Source organism: Cupressus sempervirens, chromosome 5 (genome assembly GCF_028749045.1).
Source record: "Cupressus sempervirens isolate cs-2001-9-10 chromosome 5, ASM2874904v1, whole genome shotgun sequence".
NCBI lineage: Eukaryota > Viridiplantae > Streptophyta > Pinopsida > Cupressales > Cupressaceae > Cupressus > Cupressus sempervirens.
In genome coordinates, this window is record NC_143122.1 from 172,303,074 (window position 1) to 172,321,348 (window position 18,275).

At 35.0% G+C, this 18,275-nt stretch overlaps 1 protein-coding gene across 5 annotated transcripts; it reads right to left on the minus strand.

Annotated features, from left to right (window-relative positions):
- Positions 1-284: 284 nt before the first annotated feature.
- On the minus strand, positions 285-17,332 carry PSF1 (partner of SLD five 1). Of its 5 annotated transcripts, none has more exons than XM_089829007.1 (7): positions 16,775-17,332; positions 15,548-15,797; positions 14,925-14,992; positions 1,955-2,068; positions 1,305-1,467; positions 875-1,021; positions 285-747 (listed from the first exon to the last, which is right to left on the minus strand). In XM_089829007.1, exons 2-7 carry the CDS (start codon positions 15,620-15,622, stop codon positions 721-723), a joined length of 594 nt encoding a protein of 197 aa, XP_089685133.1. In that variant the 5' UTR covers positions 15,623-15,797; positions 16,775-17,332; the 3' UTR covers positions 285-720. The 5 variants fall into 5 exon arrangements, with proteins under 5 accessions (XP_089685133.1, XP_089685134.1, XP_089685135.1 ...); XM_089829008.1 differs by having other exon boundaries at positions 15,548-15,686; positions 16,775-17,312; XM_089829009.1 differs by having other exon boundaries at positions 15,548-15,701; positions 16,775-17,277.
- Positions 17,333-18,275: the final 943 nt, after the last annotated feature.

Here is an 18,275-nt window from a genome sequence, read left to right on the forward strand (position 1 = left end):
TCCAGTAAGAAAGACAACTCATATTATTACCGTTACTGATAAAGAATAAGAATGAACAGTCTAGATAGTACCAGATGCAAGCCTTAGAATTGCACTCCAAGCTCTCAATGCAGTCAATCCCAGAAGTAACTGCACTTGATAATTGTGTCACTAATAGTAACATTGAAGGTAACAAACTTGGGAACCATCCAAGTAATTGCAGACACAAACGGATCTTAAACTTCAGAGATTAAATAAGCAAGGGAAACCAACAACTACAAGCATTGAAATTGACAGGACTCCTATGATGTACAAGTGGATTCCAACATTAAATGAATCCTTGTTTTACATGTATCAAAGATATAAAGTCAAGGCCATTTCAACAATCATGAATTGAGCTTGCAATAAGCTTGTCATGGGATAGAATAAAATACACTATTCCATGTTAGCATTGCTGTCTTCTATTCAGAATTTGAGGATACTTTGTAATATCTTAAATTTTAAATGTCACATAAGATACTCCTCATGACTGAACATTTGGAAATGGTGAAATGGTGGATGTACCTTGGGTTTTAAAAATGACTTGACATATTTGATCCGGAGAGGGCATTAATAATTTTCTTTGACAGGCTTTGTTTGGTTCCCCAAATTTACAATTCCTCAAAGCATTTTGAAGCTGGAAAGAATCAGACAACTGAACCCCACATGAAGCTATTTTTTGAATATCCTTCTAAGATTCCATCATTCAATAAATTCTTCCATCAAGCCCTGAGGTTCATTTGAATTACAATCTGGTTAATAATATTATGTATTCAGTATTCTCCAATAAAAATGAAATGTTTTGGGTTGTATTAGAAGTTAAAATCAACCAATAAAGTCACAGTGCAGTCAGTACCTGAGAAACAAAGGCCTCTGCTTCAGTCCGCTTCATCAAATGCACTGAATTTCGTACAAGTGATGTTGATTGATCATCAAGCAGAACTTCACCAATATTATCAACAACCCGAACTCGGATATAAGGATCTTTTGGAGGGATCATATCCTGCCACAGTGTTTGAATTTATTATGAAATAGAAAAGGCAATATCTCTTACCTGAATTGCAGGAAACAGAACAAGTTTAATGGATCCCCGATAATGATAAAAATTTAGAATTGAAGCACATGCACTTTGTTATTTCTTTGTTAATAATAAAGATGAAATCCTGACGAAGAGCTAGCACATGTATATATTCAAATATCTACAGATCCTCCATCCCTTCATGCTAATCCAGGTGCTTTGTTAACATTTGAGAATACAAAACCAGAACATCTTATATGTGACCTACCACAGTAAGGTCAAGGTCTAAATCTGACATATGTGATCCCAATATTTCTGAGTAGTTTTTAAAATATTCCTTCTCAGAATAGCTGAGTTTCTCCTGAATTTCCTGTGGAACTACAGCTCCAAGCTTCCATCTCAAGCTTTGAATAATTTGTGCCCGGTTGTACCTAAGATACAAGTAAAACATAGTTGCACTAATTATGGATATATCGAACTTCTGAGATCTTTGATGAATAAATGAGAAATTCAAGATAAGTGAATCTCAAAAAACACTGACAAATGAAAGCGCTCATGAGATAATTTAGTTTTTGTAAGTTATTCCTGTATAACCTGCATTGTAGACATCCAGAAATAACCAACAATATGACCCGTACAGAAACCTGTCGTGTACTTTAACCACTTACTGTCCAAAAACTGCTATGCAGTTCATTCAGAAGTAAGTTACAGAAGGAACTCCAGAAACCTCTATTCTATTTTATTTAGAACCATTTGATGTGTCAGATTCAATAATAGGACTTTTAAGACATATGCACCCAGTTTGTTACGGAAGAAAGATGACTCCCTGAATTGAAGACCCAATTCTGTTAAAATTAATCAAAAACACTGAAAAATCTTGATTCCAACAATATCATGTTCGGATAAGAGCTAATATACATGTAAGACATGAGGCAACGCTTGTTCCGAATCAAGGCAATGTGGTGAATAACAGCACCAAAATGATCTTCATTTCGAGTTGTTTCCACATCTAGTCCTTCCTCTTGAATTTTCCTGTCAAAACACAATATAATGAAATAAACTTCCAAATATCAAAAACTAACTTTATACAAACTTCTCAGCAAAATCATGGAGACGTGAAATTACTTGAGGCATAAAAAGCTCACAACAAAACACAAAATAAGGTTCAAAGTTCAGAACATTGGAAGCAATTTATCAAATAAAAATAACATCAAGAAACTAAGTTGCTGATGCTGATGCTGATTCTGATGCAGGTATGGGGTGCTGACGCGCATAATTGTTTTTTTTTTTTGGATTTTGGATGCATTTGGGTGCGTCCATATATGTACTAAAATTTATGTATGCAAAGAAATGCAAGAAATATACAAAAATAAACCATTCCATAGCATGATGCTTCACCACTGATAGTTCAACTTCAAATTCACTAATCAAATTCAGTCATTCAGAATCATAAGGATTCTCAAAAATATCCACATTCTCATCATCGTCAATTAAATACATGCTAAAATTGACATCTAAAAGGCATTTTGGCTGCAGGTGCTTTCTAGATGGGCCCAGATGCTTCCCGGATTCTCCTAGGAAGCACATCCTGGACCTGGGGATTCTTGCTGGATGCGCTACAGTGCATCCACCAAGAACCCACAGTCCCAGGATGTGCTTTCACGAAGAATCCGTGCAGCATCCTAACGCACCCAAGCATCCGAACGCATCAGAACCACCATCCAGCCATTTCAGCAGAGAATCGGTAACTAAGTCAAGAAATAATGTGATTTAATAGATTTCTTAAAAGTCAACCAACAATGTCTCAGAAAGTACAATTAAAATATTGCAGTGGTATAGTTTAGATCTCATATGCTCCATTAGGCAATGCTTTAGTATTTTCAACCTATGATTAAGGCCTTGGTAGAACTTTGAGCATCTCCTTGATCTATTGAGCTTTCATACCATTTATACAATTATCTGTATATATCAGACCATGCAGGCCTTTCATGGGTCCCTTCAACCTTGTTGACCCTAAACAAACAGAATTTAAAAAGAAAGTATTGAATTCCACATGCATCTCTATTCAATCTCATCAAATGAACTTACAAACAGCAATACTGGACTTTCTCCCTTGATGAATGCAGGATTTTATGAAACTTGTTGCTTGTGAGACATACTTTCCATGAGAAATCATCTATTCTTTTGATTTGACCATAGAAATGCAAGTGCCCTTAAATATTCAGAAAATATGTAGAGATTTCATTTTAGCCGCTAGCAACTGAGAAAAAATGGCAGCATGCAATTATAAAACAACTGTGTTGCATAGTTTCTCACCAGTTGGCAATTTAAGAGTAATCATGTAAAAACTAAAAGCAGAAAAACTGTCAGCACTCATGTCAATCTAAAGAATAATTCAACAATAACTCATCATGCAGGAGCTTAATCACGAAAGACATAAAATTCAAAGCTTATTGGATATTGATTTCATCATGTAACTTTCAACTGTGAATTATTTGTTGTGGAGAACAAAGTACTTGAGGATGTACCTCAGCGATACTGATTTCAAAGACAACCAGCAAAAGAAAGAAAATTCTCTTTGAATCAATAACAATTGCATATCAGAATCATACAAATTATAAACTAGGATACCGGGTTCACACCCCTTGCCTGTACATCCAGATGAAGATGCAGATGCCTTTGGAGCCAGATATAGAGTTGTGCCCAGATGCTCCCCAGGTGCACATCCACACTCTGTGGATGTGCCGGGATGTGCACTCACACGCTCTCAAGCGCATATGTGCACATCCACAGGGTGCGAATATGCACCCGAGAAGTATCTTGGCCCATCTGGACAGCATTTGGGTGACTACACTCAGAAAAAATAATTTTTTTATATTTTTTCCCCAAAAAACCCTAAAACAGCCCGATAAAAAGCCATTCATTCTTAAAACAGATCATTTTTTTTGCTATTTTGCTCTCTTCTCCATTAGTCTCCATTTTGGCATTTTGAAGGGCAGGTGATTATTTTCGAAAGGGTTGTTTGTGAGATGCCAGAAAGCTTCCACAAAGGAGATCTAAGTGTGTAATGTAAGCATTTAACCCTAATCTTAAGCATTTTAAAGGGTTCTTTTAGATTTTGATGAAATTTTCCTATATTTTTTCCAAAAAATTAAAAATAAAACAAATAAACAAAGTTTAGCTCTCTATACTAATCTTTTTGTATCTTTATTTTGCACTTGTGTGCTTATATTTCTTAATTTTTACTAATTTAGATTTTCTTATAATTGCAAGAAATCAAATTGGAAGACTGGCCAATAAAGAAAGTTCCGTGGGTATGGAAGGAAACAATAAATTCAAAACTGAATTAGGATATCCTTTATGAAAACATACCACAAGAATTTTACAGGTTCCAAGAGATGGGAGATATAATTGGAGTTGTAATTATTGTAATTTACACAAAAATTATCATTTTCTTGAGTGGAACTTCACTTTATGGGCCCTACTGGCAAAGAGATGGGAATGTGTCAAGGCTCAAAGAAGAAGGGGTTGTCTCCCACACAAATAACAAAAAAATTTAAACACCAAGAAGAGGCTAATAAATTGGCTCTAAGATCAAAACCAACTTCTTATACTGGTGGAGCCAGAAAGAAAAAAATAATGAATTTACCCACTGATACAGTTGCAGCCTCCAAACATCCCTTCTTACCTATACCAGAAGATGAAGTAAAAATTACAACCTGCAAAAGAGGTCCATTGGACAAGGCATCTACGACAGAGGTAAGAGACATTGTTGAACAAAAAATTTCATGTTGTCTCTATGTCAATGGTCTTCCTTTCAACTTGGCAAGTTCACCATATTGGCAAAAAATGGTGTCAGTAATCAACAGTGCACCTGCCAGTTTCACAAGTCCTAGGTTTCAAAAGGTGTATGCCACCTTGTTGCAAAGAGAGAGGAATGCTAAAGTGACCTCCCTTCAACAAATTAGAGATTTTTGGATTGATTCGGGGGTTTCCTGTTGATGGAAAGATGACTGAAACAGTCCATTGATTACTGTTATTGCAGTGTCCCCCAAAGAGGCAATATTTTTTAGGGAAATTGATTGGTAAGGGGAATTGAAACATGCATAGTACATTTCCAAATTTTGCATTGAATCCTTAGAGACAGTGAGTACTGAGAACAGACAATGCAAAAATTATAGAGGTGCAAGTGCTTTGGCTGAGGCAAGACATGAGCACATTTTTTGGGCATTGTGCATCATACACTCCCTCAACTTAGTGATGCAACAAATTCTCACTCAAAAAAAGTGGGTGAAGCAAATATACAAAGAGGGTGAGAAGATCCAGATGTTTGTGACAAACCACCAAATGTCACAATCGCTAATCAGGTCTTTCTTGAGATTGGAGTTGTTTAAGGTAAGTACTATATTTAATTTATGTATTTAATTTGATCTGTCATGTTTATTTATCAATTTGTATATAAATTTGCTTAGTATTTATTTTTTCAATGTGTTATTTGTTAAAGATAGAGCCCAAAAAAGATGATAAATGTTAAATCTAGAACCCAGAAATCAATGGTGATAAACAACAATAAGGAGCCTAAACTGAACCAATAAACATCAAAAATATCCTAGGAAAGCCCTTCGAGAATGAAGGGAAAAACCCAGCCACACAAAAAATATATCTTTATTGATAATGAAAAGTTCAAGTGTACAATACATATCACTTAATGCGATATAAATAACTTAAGGAGAGACTCTTCACATTTCAACCAAAGGTCACTCCAAATTCCCAAAATGAGACTCAAGTTTCCATGCCTCAATGCATGTCGAATGGCACGTGCCATTATATTTAATATTACAATTTAAACATAAGTGTCCTTTTCAGATGAACGTAGCAATAACAGTAATAACATTCATATTTCCAGAGATAAAGATATCTATCGCATTTACCATCTTCAACATTATTTACATTTTAATATTGTTATTAACATAGTTTGTTGAGACCCCATTTATATCTCATACAATTGTTATGAGACAAATTTTGACCATGAGAGAGGTATTGGGTCAAATGGTTATTTGTAACCAATGAGGTGTATGGAAGAGTCCACAATCAAAGGAGGACCAAAAGGTCAATTATTGCTCTTGGATGACAATTAGTGGGCTTGTGTGGAATATGTATTGGAATTCATTGAGCCTATCATGACTATGCAAAAATTTGCCAATACAAATGCACCTTGTTTGGTGGATGACTATGACAGCATGGACACAATGATGGAGAAAGTAAAGTTGGCAATACAAAAACATGAGGATAAATTTGTAAAATGTGAAACTTTATGCAATAAGGCAAAATCAATCATTCGTCATCATTGGGAAAAAATGACCACACCATTGCACCTACTTGCATTTTCCCTATCTCTAAGGCACTGTAGCAAGAACGTACTTTCTATGCCATGGAGATGAGCACCATACAAAGATGAAGAAGTTACTAACGGGTATAAGCTCACACTTACTAGACTCTTCCAAGATGAAGAAGTGGAGGGAGAAGTTAGGAAAGATTTTGGCATAAGTCGAACTCAAACGATTATCAATGACCAATATTGTTACATCCTCTATTTTTTTGAATTTGGAAATTGCATTTAACCGCTGATATTTCAAATGGCTAGTTAAATCGGTTGCTCATTTTTGAAGTTCATATGAATGGAAACATTTGTTAATCGTTATGTTTCATGTGAAGCGGAAGATGTTGGTTAAATTTCTTGATATCATAGTTAATTTGGATATTAGTTATAATTACTAATTTCAATTGAACGATATGAACGTATGCTTTCACCATGCTAACTCTTTCGAAGGAGGAAGCATTGGCAAAGAGGGGATAGGATACCAGAGCATCAACCTACCACCAAGGCTAGCATGTATGAATCTAAAACACCATGGTTACGGAACATAGACTAAGACAAACTAGATGTAGGTCAAGTGTCCATGAGCTAACTAGGTCGTCTAATCAAAAATAGATGCATAATATATATTCACTTTGAACGGTCAGGAGTTAAACTAAAATTACTACCTTGATTTGAAAATTTGGATGATTTGTAGTTCATGTAACATCAGGCATGATTTACTATAATGGTAGTCATGGTATTTACGTACATTTGTACATGTTACGTTCATGTACATGTATATTCAAAGTACAACGAATATACATATGTTTGTGGGTATGTATGTATGTATGTATATGTATATGTGTGTGTGTGTACATGTATGTATGTATGTATGTATGTATATGTATATTTAAATTATAATGTATACTAAGTAATACGTGTATTTGAAATATAACATGTATGTACATATATGTGTGGATCACACATACAAATATATCTAAATAATATAAGTGGTTTTATAGTAGATCATGGAGAACATTTTATTATTTCTATCTTATGACAAATTATATTAATGCTTAGAACCCATTGACCATTCTTTTTACTCATTATTTTGACTCTGCATTTTAATTCAAGATTGTAACTCCTAATTGCCACCTTGCATTTTCTCCATCAGGCTCATATTCCTGTGTAACCGAGCTTCATTCTATAAGATATCCGATCACAACCGTTCAAAGTCGCTTCTTAAAGAGCACTTCTATATTTCCACACTCTTATTCTATTATACTTTTCTTGCCAGTACGGTATCGCTTTGGAGCAACAACTGAGAATCATCAAGAGTTCAGAGAGCCTCTTATTGGCATAGCATTTCCTAGCAACCTCCATTATAGAAGCACGGAGTTGGAGCATTTGCATCACACTTGTTGCGTCTCATATTCATCGGGTTGAATTCTCAAATGCTCATAATCGTTCATTGTTGATATTATGTTCTGTATATTTGAAAATTGGCTTTTTCAAGCTTTGCAGATATTATTTAAGTTTACATGTATATTCTCATGAAAGATCCGATATAGAATGACATGATTTCTATAACCAATTCTCTCATAAAAATCTGAACAGCCCTATGGGTGCTAAAGCTTGTTGTAATATATCATGGCCATGTTTCAATGAAACCTCGCATATTGATCAGCTGGGAAAGCCGTAAGTACAAAGACATTAAAGTATATGTATGTCTCTGAGATTGAGTGGCTTATTTGCCAGCAATGTATCATTTAACACTTTACTCATGATATGAACCATGAAATAATCTCATAATCACATGTAAGAACCCCCTTAAGGAGTGAGGAGACTTGTTCTAGTAAATAGAAATTTGTAAATACTGTGAATGTTGGATGAGTACACCAATGATTATCAAGGCAGTCAAGTAAGGCTAAGATGAAAGGTGTAAATCATGAAACCATGGTCTGTGTGGGAATGTCCTACAAAATTGAGAATCATATCAGTAATAATATAAAGAAGAGAAGTAAAGCTAATTCTAGAAAACTATAACCTAATCAGCTCATGGTGGTTCATTGAGGAATGTTTTGTTTGTCAAGTCAAGTGGTGGGTGATCGAGCACACAGTGTCCATGTAAATCTGTGGCCAAAGAATTGGTGGCAATTGATGTTGTTGTGATCAATAGAGCTCAGAATAGCCAACGGTCGGATGGACAGGCTGTTAGGAGGGATTCCAAGGTCTATCCAGCTAGGTGGTTGACACTGTTGACACCAAGATGCTCAGGTGGCAGGATGAGAGGGTGTTCCCGTGCCTTTTCTCGCGCAAGGTAGGGCTATTCTCAAATGAGAGTGAGAGTGGATACACTAGGTCCGTGGTTGGTTGGGTAAGCCTTTGTCAATGCTTTTCCTCTCAACCAATGCCAAGTCTTGCACAAGACAAATCAAGATTACATTCTTAGCCTAATACAGTTAATGGGTATCTTATTCCTTTCTATGTGCATCCAAATTCAGTTAGACGTGTAATTATTTATGTTGTTGTTGCATTATTTCCTTTCCATATAGGAAATGATATTTAAGTGTATCAACTTGTTAATGATCGTTCTATTTCATGTATGCATCAGTTAGATAATGATCTCTCTTTAACATTTGTTAGTTATGATATTTCACAGAGTTAGTCTATTATAACAACTAAGTTGCTAGCCCCCAAGAGTTAGGTGAGTTGGTCTAAGGTTGTGGGTTGATCCACTTGGTCTCGGGTTTGATTCACCCACCCGATTATTATTCCATCATGCCTGCCTGGGGGGCAAGTACGGATTGCAGCATGACCGAGGGGACTAGTCTCGCTCTAAGCTCACCCCATAAATGGGAAAACACTGGGCTTGGATCGTGGGGATACCCTTAGATAACAAAAAAAAAAAAAAAAAACAACTAAAGTTGCTAACCCCTTGCTTATGAACATGTAAATTTGCTCATTTTTTAATGTTAACTAGGAGTTAAATAAAGTTTAGGAATTTGGGTCATTACAAATAGGACATGGAAGCTATTAGATGGTGGTACGTCAATGGTTGAAATTTTGGGTACCTCCAACCTCTTTCAATCAAGATCTTACATTTTTTTTAACCACTTGTATTCTACAATTTAGTACTTAACATCCTTTACTTTAGATTAGATGAATTTTTGGTCTCTTGCTACTGCATGGGTGATAATTGGGCTTCTAGTTTGGAGAATTATAGATTGAAGACGATATGAATGATGGAATCAAGTCCTCTACTACTAAGTTTTGAGCATCCTAGAATCCTTCTTTTAAATTTCAAATTAAGTGGCTTCAGGCCTTATGCTAGATTGGAGTCATGATAAGCCCATTTTTGGTACCGCAATGTACTCTTTGAAGGATAGAAGAACCAAATCTAGGTATATAATATCGTTGAACTCATTTGATATAATTTGCAAAGAGGAAGATCTTAAACTTGAGAAAATCCACATTGCCTCCTTATTTGATGTTAATGCAATGTAATTTCACAGAAACTTTCAAATTTTCCGTCGTGTTTTCTTATTAGTTTTGGTGAACTTAATGATTTTCTCCTTTGTTTTGCAAAGTGAATTCAAGAAGGAGAAGCTAAAGGGCAAGGTAATCATCAAGACCTCAAAATTTCAAGCGGATACTACAAGGAGATGGATCAAGCCCAAGGACTCAAGTGAGAAGGAAAGATTCATGTTCAAGCTATCATCCACAAATTCAAATTGAAATCAAGGGGAGATTTGAGAAAGCAAAGAAGATCCACCCACATGAGGACTTCAAGAGGTTCATTCAAGTCTACAATTTCAAAATGCAAGTTGAAGTTCAAAAGTGTAGATTGGAAGATTGAAGGATGCAAATTCAAGTCAAGACCATGAGAAAATTTCAAGGGATGGAGAAAATCTCAAATGTTGAGCGATACTTTCTAGCAATCAAGCAAGAAATATTTGCAATTTTAACAAACAATTGCTACAAGCCAAGATTCTAAGCACAAGATAAGAATGATGCAGAGGCAATTCGTTCTCTTCTCCAATCAGAAAATTTCAGTTTCAAGCATAGTTAATCACAGAATGTCAATCTTATTTTCTCATAAGCTCTCAGAATCATCGTAATTTTCCTATTGGCCCATTAATTGTTGGCCTCATGTAATTGGTTATAAGTTTGGCAACCTTAATTAGGGTCTGTAGGTTTAAATCTTGGTCATTGATTTTGGATTGATCATAGCACTTTATTGTAATGGATCTACTATAAAAGGCCAAAACCTTCTCATTTGTAATTCATAAGCTTAAGAGATTAGAGAAGGAGAGAGCTATTAGTGCAGGAGACTAGAATAGATTAGCTAAGCAAGAGATTTGATAAAATTGTTGCTATAATGCTCATCAAAGTAATTAATAATTTATTGTTGGTTTTTCATGGTGGATTATTTAATATTGCTTTGAAGTGTTGTGTGGTTTCCAAAAACTTTCACTTGGAGTAGATTTCTTTTCATGTCGAAGTAGTTTAGTTGAATGGAAGTTGTTGTGGATGTTTATTTTCTTGATTCGAACAAATTTGGGCCATTAGCATCTTGGATTGGAGAAGAGATACTGATGTGAGAACCATTTGAGTGTTCTTTAGAAGCTTGCACTAGATGGGTGAAGTCGCTAGCGAGATTATATCTAGTAGAGTCCAAGTCATCCAAGACTCCTTGCATTCACAGTTAGGAGTAGAAGTTAGCCAATTTAAGTTTGGGTTGAAGTGGAAAGGTTTGAAGATCAAAACTATATTTTCATTGCACATTGTAAAGCCAAATCTATAAGAGAAAGAATTGATATTTATTGAATGAATAGCGTACATCCCCTAAGAGATTACTAGCAAATCACATTATTTCACTAAGCAGGTATCCACAATAGAAGAAACCTTGAAGTCATTTCATGATTTTACTCTGTATGCTTTGCATGAGAGATAACCTTATATCAAGAGAGGATTGAGTGTTTGGTGTTTCTCCTCAAAACATCAAATATTTGATTATGTGTGTTGTAATGGAACAAAACTTGTTGAAGATTGTAGCTGGTATAGAGGTCTTTATCACTATTTTTTCTATATGTTGAAATTGGGACAATACTTTTGTATTATGTCGACATCTAGAGAAGATACTTATGATGATATTTCTACCATATTAAGTGAGCACAATGTGGCATTCAACGTGTTCTAGGTCTCTCATTATACTAAGAGACAAGCAATATGTGAAGAGTCATGTGTTGGGAAATGTGAAGAGGCTTGTTTTTGGAAATTGAAGTGATATAAAGAAACTCTCAATTCAATATAAATGTATGATTTTTTTGTAAAGTATTGCATCAAGTGGGAAGCATTGTGCTTGAACATTTATTATCAATAAAAGAGATATTTTCCTGGTGTGGTTTGGTTTTCCCTTCCAAATTGAAGAGTTTTCCCCAGATAACTTCTTGTCTTTTGTGCCTATTTTTATTCTACTTTTGCCTTATTGTTGTTTGTCATATTTTTGGGCAAAACATTAACAAAACTCACATCAATTCAATTTTTGGGCAAAACATTTATTATTGTTGTTTGTCATAGTGTTCAAGTTCATTGAACTGGCAAAGAAAGAAAGGTATAAAGGAAATATTATTTTAGATGAATTAATGATGTAAGCCTATTTGGCAAACTATTTTCTCATTGGTTGGTTGTCTAGATACTTGATTTTGAATGGCCCACCATTGTAGTGCTTTTTTATTGGTTGCTACTTTCATATAATTTTGCTATTGGTTTGCTTTTGGGATACTTAAATCTCATTGGTTGATGGGGTAGCAACCCTAATTAGGGTTTGTAGGATTTAATTTGGGCCATTGATTTTGATTTAATCTTGGTCGTCCATTGTATTTGGGATGTCTATTTAAGGATTGCTCCTCTCATTTGTAAAGGATTGATTGAGAATTATTACTAATAATGTTGAATTTTCTATATCTATCATTGTTGTGTTTTGCAAGGTGATAGTTGTGATGAAGTTTGAATTATTGCATGATTACCTTCATCCTCACTTAGAATATATTTCCTTTCAAGTTTTTGAGATAAAGTGGAATAGAATTTGCTTCAAGTAGTTTAGTTAAATGAAAGTAGTTATGGATGTTCACTTGCATGACTCAAACAAATTCGAGCCTCTTGTTAATTGTAAGTGTGGCTTGTGTGGTTGATCGATGAAAGATAGTACTCAACTTCAATTGGTATTGAATCTTTAGTTTGCACCTATTTGATGGGATTAAGGAAGTGTTGATTTGAAGATCTTTAAGTATACCCTAGAAGCTTGCACTAGGTGAGTAGACTAGTTAATTAAGCTCATCTAGTAGAGTACAAGCATTTCACAAGTTCTTATGTTCAAGCTTAAGAGTAGAAATAAATCAAGTTTAAGTTAAGTTTAAGTTAAAAAGTCAATAGTTTGCAAATCAAAAACAATATTTTCATTGCACATTGTAAAGCCAAATCCTTAGAAATGCATTGTCAAACCTTGAGAAACAATGTAAGTACCCAACTGTTTACCAACATATCACATTATTTCATTGAGCAAGTAACATAAATAATGGAACCTTGAAGTCGTTTCACGATCTTAATTTGCAAGCTTAGCATTAGAGATGACCTTATATCAAGAGAGGATTGAATAATTGATGTTTCACTCCGAAATATAGGGTATTTGATTTTGCATGTTATAGTGGAATGAAACTCACATCAACAAGTTGGTGCTTCTATTGGAGTTGGTGCTCACAAGAAAGGGGATGGTCAGTTCCTAATAATTGGTGCACCTAGAGCATTGTACACATATTTATTTGTGAAACTAGATTAGGATAGTAGATCCTAGCAGCATTTTCCATCGTGATTTTTCACCCATCCTAGGTTTCCATGTACCTCATGTGTTACTTTTTCTTTGTGTGGTTTCATTCTGTTTTTTATGCATATTGGTTTATCAACGTTTTAAGGCTCTGAAATTATGTCTTCTACACTACACTCGAAGAGTATATTCTTAGATGTTGCCACTACACTCAAAGAGTATACCAATTAGATGTTGCCTATATTGTAAGCACGGCCATCTACAAAGCAACTACCCTAGCGCCAATAAAAGCCAACATCAACACAATTAATTCTGATGACTTATTTTTAAACTTTGGCTTAGAAGATAATAAAGCAGGAGAAATTCCATCTGAAGCCTCAAGTGGCCACTCAAAGATAATGCATCGTATCCTCAACAAGATATACCACACAAGACTAAGTCTATGCACTAAATAGAACAACATAAAAGGGAAGCACGCTGCACATAGTTTCACATTCTTCCAAGCAAATATCACAAGTAATGTTAAAGGAAATGTAATATAGAAAATTATACCAAAGCACCTGTTGAAGAATCTTGCCAGCAATAAAAGAAAAACCTACATTGTTTAGCACATCAGGAAAGTTCAAACCAAGAAAAACAATCTCTGCCTTCTGCATTTATCAATCTAGAAGAAAAAAGGGAAACAATGGTAAAAATTTGACTACAATTTTTATTCTCGAGTGCAATTTCACATTTCAGTCTTGCTTATGTTAAAAGAATACAAAGGCGACACTGGTTTAGGATGATTTTACTTCACATTATCCACCATAATCCCTATCCTTGACTTTTGCAAATATTCCTTAACAATAATTATCTTGCCAGCATTAGAAAACTACTTAGTAGTTTAGCATTACAAATTTTCTGCAAATCTTGTAAGCCTTCAAGAATTTAGAACTTGTGGAGACAGCGTTCAAAAAGAAAGATAGAGATTGTACAAATGTATTCAAATAATCGACAGAATTAACAGATAGCAACTAAGGAGAAAAGGTAGATAGTACTTCGAATGATATGACCTAGGTACTGAGATACTGTGCATAATGGGCGTACACAGATATGATCAGCATAAAGCCAACAACCCTAAACACTGATCCTTCTTAAGGACATAGGCTAGAAGGATATGTTGTCTTGAATAGGCTAGAAGGATATGTTGTCTTGAATAACCAAGCAAAATGACATAGATAGGCAATTGTGGGACTTTGTAGTTACATAGACGATAGGCAGCTTTCTTACAAAATAAAACTTTTTAATGCAAAGTGTCATATCCTCTTAGATTTATATATTTTGCAAAAGAGACATTACTTCCTTTCAGATTCCTTTTCACATGATAAGTATAAATAATTATGCAGATCTTCCAGAAGCTATTACCAGCTGAAATGAAAAGAAGTGAAATTTAGAGACATTAGAAACTGTTAGTGGACCAAAGAGCTAAATTGGAATGCATGCATAAAAATATTGTATAAAACAGACAATATCCACCCTCAACGAGATCTCACAACATCCAATGCTTGCCAAAAGGCACTTGCACGATACTTAACCATAATAATCTCACCAGGAATGAGAAATTGAAATACCTAAATGACATTGAAAAGTCATAAAAAGATAATCAAATACTTTGGAGCTACTACTTCGACTTCTACTAGTATGGCACAAAGCAAATAACTTACCCCATACGAGTTTCAAGCTGAACATGGTGTTCACTACATTCCTCCAGCACTTGCTCAATTGAATCACTCTGAATGCCCAACACAAATATCAGGTATAAGCAAAAGTCAAGCATAAAGGATATTGCAATAAAAGTACAAAGAAGCAAAGAGACTCATTCTAGATTTCCAAGATATTACAAATTTACAATTTAATGAAAAAAACCTCAAAGAAGATAGATCCATTTCAGTGGATCTGCTTCACTACTGGGATCAAGTGATTCCCATTCAAAGAGCAGCATAATGATAATCTTAATTTTAAGTTACCTGTTTGTGAAAATATGAGGTGCATTTTTCTTAAATTTCAACACTATTCCAAACAATATTATGGGATGTTTTTGTAGTAGAGAAGACATAGCTTAACAAAATATAGCAGAGATCAACTTGTCTTGGTCTTAATCAATTTACCTAAATATCTTCAATGAGTCAGAAAATAAATACAAAATGGAAAAAAGTACCACAATTGAGAAGAAACACAATACTAGGGTTCCATTTCAAAATGGTTGTTTAAGAAAAGTGCAGTTGAAAAATAATCGTAAACCCATAAGCACTACAGCACAAAATTCACAAAAGTCAAGCAAACTTACATTGAACCGAGAAAGTTGATCTTTTTCGCAGGATGCTAGTTCTTGAAAAAGTTTAACAGCTTTTCTCCCATACATAATTGATTTAGGAAAGATAACAGCACGAAACTGCAGATTTCACAAACCTCAATTGCACCTTCTTCTGCAGGAAATTCAACTAGACCATATTTATTTTCATGGTCAAAACAAGTCTAGGAATGAAATAGTATATTGAATTATCTCACACCAGACAAAAGTTTAGTTGAACTTCTTCCTGTAACATTATAAAAAGGAATTTAAGTTATCCAGTCAATTACAAAAAACAAGAAACAAAAGAAATAAAACAGATGAAAAAAGTTTAAAACCAATATGCAAGAAAATGGAAAACTTATCTCTCTATAATGATACAAAAACTGTCCTCTTTCTAAAAGCATACACTATTGCCTAACCATTTCAACCAAAAGAACAGTGTGCCTCTACATGGATGACAGAAATAAAACAGATTATGCTGCCAAAAATGATCCATGAGGTGGAAGAACCATTGTCCATTAAATTCAATTGAAGGTGATAATAAGATCAAAACATCTAAACATCTATTCTTTATTTATAAGCATCCTTGTACAATTGTTGAAGTTTTTCAGTTTTTAAGAGAAACGCTCCCAAACATCAAAAATGTAACAATAGACAGGGTGTACTTGCTTCCATGATGTAAAGCAAATAAAGGATATAATCCATAAACATAAGCTTTCCACTTGATCACATTATTATTTTTATTTATAAAGAATTCATCTTGAAGAATATGTGTCATGAACAAAACATACCATAGGAATACGCCCGCTAACTAGGTGCAACTATATACACTCAACTACATCAACGACAGTTGTGGGTTTTACTTAGATAGTATGTGGCGGGGTTCATCTAGTTTGAGTGTCGTTGTGTAATCTTCTAACTGTCGCTAATCAGAAATTTATTTGAAACCCCCTTCTTATATCTGTTTTTACTAGGTTAGTAGCCCAAAAAGGTATGCAACGGTGAAAACAGTTCAGCTAGTACAGGATAAACAGTGATTCCTTAACCTTATAATTTCACAAAACACTAAATAGTACACAAAGACTGCAAATGCAAATAAGTTATTAGATGTAGATATACGAGCTCAACCAAACTTCAGAGTATTGAATTAGGGAGAAGTGGCGCAGTAAACCTGGCGCTCAAGCTGACTATAGGGATTTTAATGTTCTGAAGCCAACTTACTGGATCATATTGACTGTAGCTGCTGATCGTGGTCTGTAGCAGCTGACATATCAGGGAATGGGAAATCCAGGTGCTAGCACTCCATTGCGGCGTTTCAAATGCCCTAGTTTGTGCTCTCTTCTGCAGATTATCTAAATCCTAGCGCCCTAGATGTGACTGGTGGCGTGGATCAATATTCTCTGAATCTTGCCGCCTGGAAATTAATTTACTATTGCTGAGCGCAGCAATATCCTAATAATCAAACCCCCAATCTCTAATTGTTGCACGCCTGTGATGATTGGAATGGCAATGGCAATGTCTGGTGATCCACAGTCAATGTGCTCGCCCTACAATGGGGTTTTGATGATCCAGGTGGGCAACACGGCTTCTATCACGTATGGCGCCCTCCTAGCAGTCGAATTGCTCCAGATCTGTTGACCGCTCAACCAGGGAGGAGATTAAGGAATTTAATCGGCGCTGGAAAGGCTCGTAGTTTAAACTACTGAGGTAGGGTCATCGTCCTTGAAAGCTTGTTACTTCAACAGCCTGATAATTATGTGATACTGGATGCTTCGAAAACAGATAAATTGAAGATAAACCTGTGAGACATTTGATCCCGCGGGCCTAAAATGGCGCCCAATATTTGAATTTCAATTATTGTATGTTTTATTTTATTTATTAGTATTATTATTTTATCTTTATTTGTATCATACACTTCTAACAAGCGATGATGCGGCTTTGGGCTCTATTGAGGAAAGGTAAGGGCCCGTTTGGTGAGCGGAATAGGAATACATATTCTGGAATACGTATTCCGGAATAGAACGTATTTCTGTTCTCCGTTTGGTTCAGCCAATATTTGATGGGAATTCGCGGACTCGAAAATTTATTTTTTCTAAAATTAAAAAAAATGGAATAGGAATATGTATTTCAATACCACCTATTTGGATGGAATTGCAAAACCCCATTTTTGGGCCGAAATTGGAATACGTATTCCTATTTTACCTCGTATTCCAATCCCGTTTTGGTGCATCCAAACAAGGAATTCGAAATTTTTGGAATGCGTATTCCAAAATACGTATTCCTATTCCGGTCACCAAACGGGCCCTTAGGTTGAACAAATTCTGATTTAGGAGCAAGTTTGAATTGACTTGGAGGAATTTTTTTTGGTCTATGGCACCAAAGTTCGAAGGGACTAAGAATTGTATCATGAGTCGTTTCTAAGTTCTAATGTCAGCTCTTGAATTATGATTCTTTATAAAGAAACTAGTTGTGTTATGAACCCTTGCTTCCTCAAAGAAATGGTAAGCAACACACTCAAGGATATCATGGCATTTAGTTTCAACCAACCCTTAAGTTATTCTAATATTGCACAAAATCTTGCTAAGCAACATACTCAAGGATAAAGTGGCATTCACTTTCAACTAAATACACATTCTTTCTTCCCAAATTTCTTTGGAATCCATCCACCTACTTGTATTGCATTTAAGATGATCACCTCTAGTTCTTAGCTATGTCATTAATA

Coding starts and splice junctions, on each gene's coding strand:
- PSF1 (XM_089829005.1), bottom strand. CDS start 15,622: ATGTATGGGAGAAAAGCTGTTAAACTTTTTCAAGAACTAGCATCCTGC. Junction 2,069..14,924: donor CAGCTTGAAACTCGTATGGG/GTAAGTTATTTG, acceptor GTGTTTTGACAG/GAAAATTCAAGAGGAAGGAC. Junction 771..874: donor CAGAGGCCTTTGTTTCTCAG/GTACTGACTGCA, acceptor ATTATTAACCAG/ATTGTAATTCAAATGAACCT.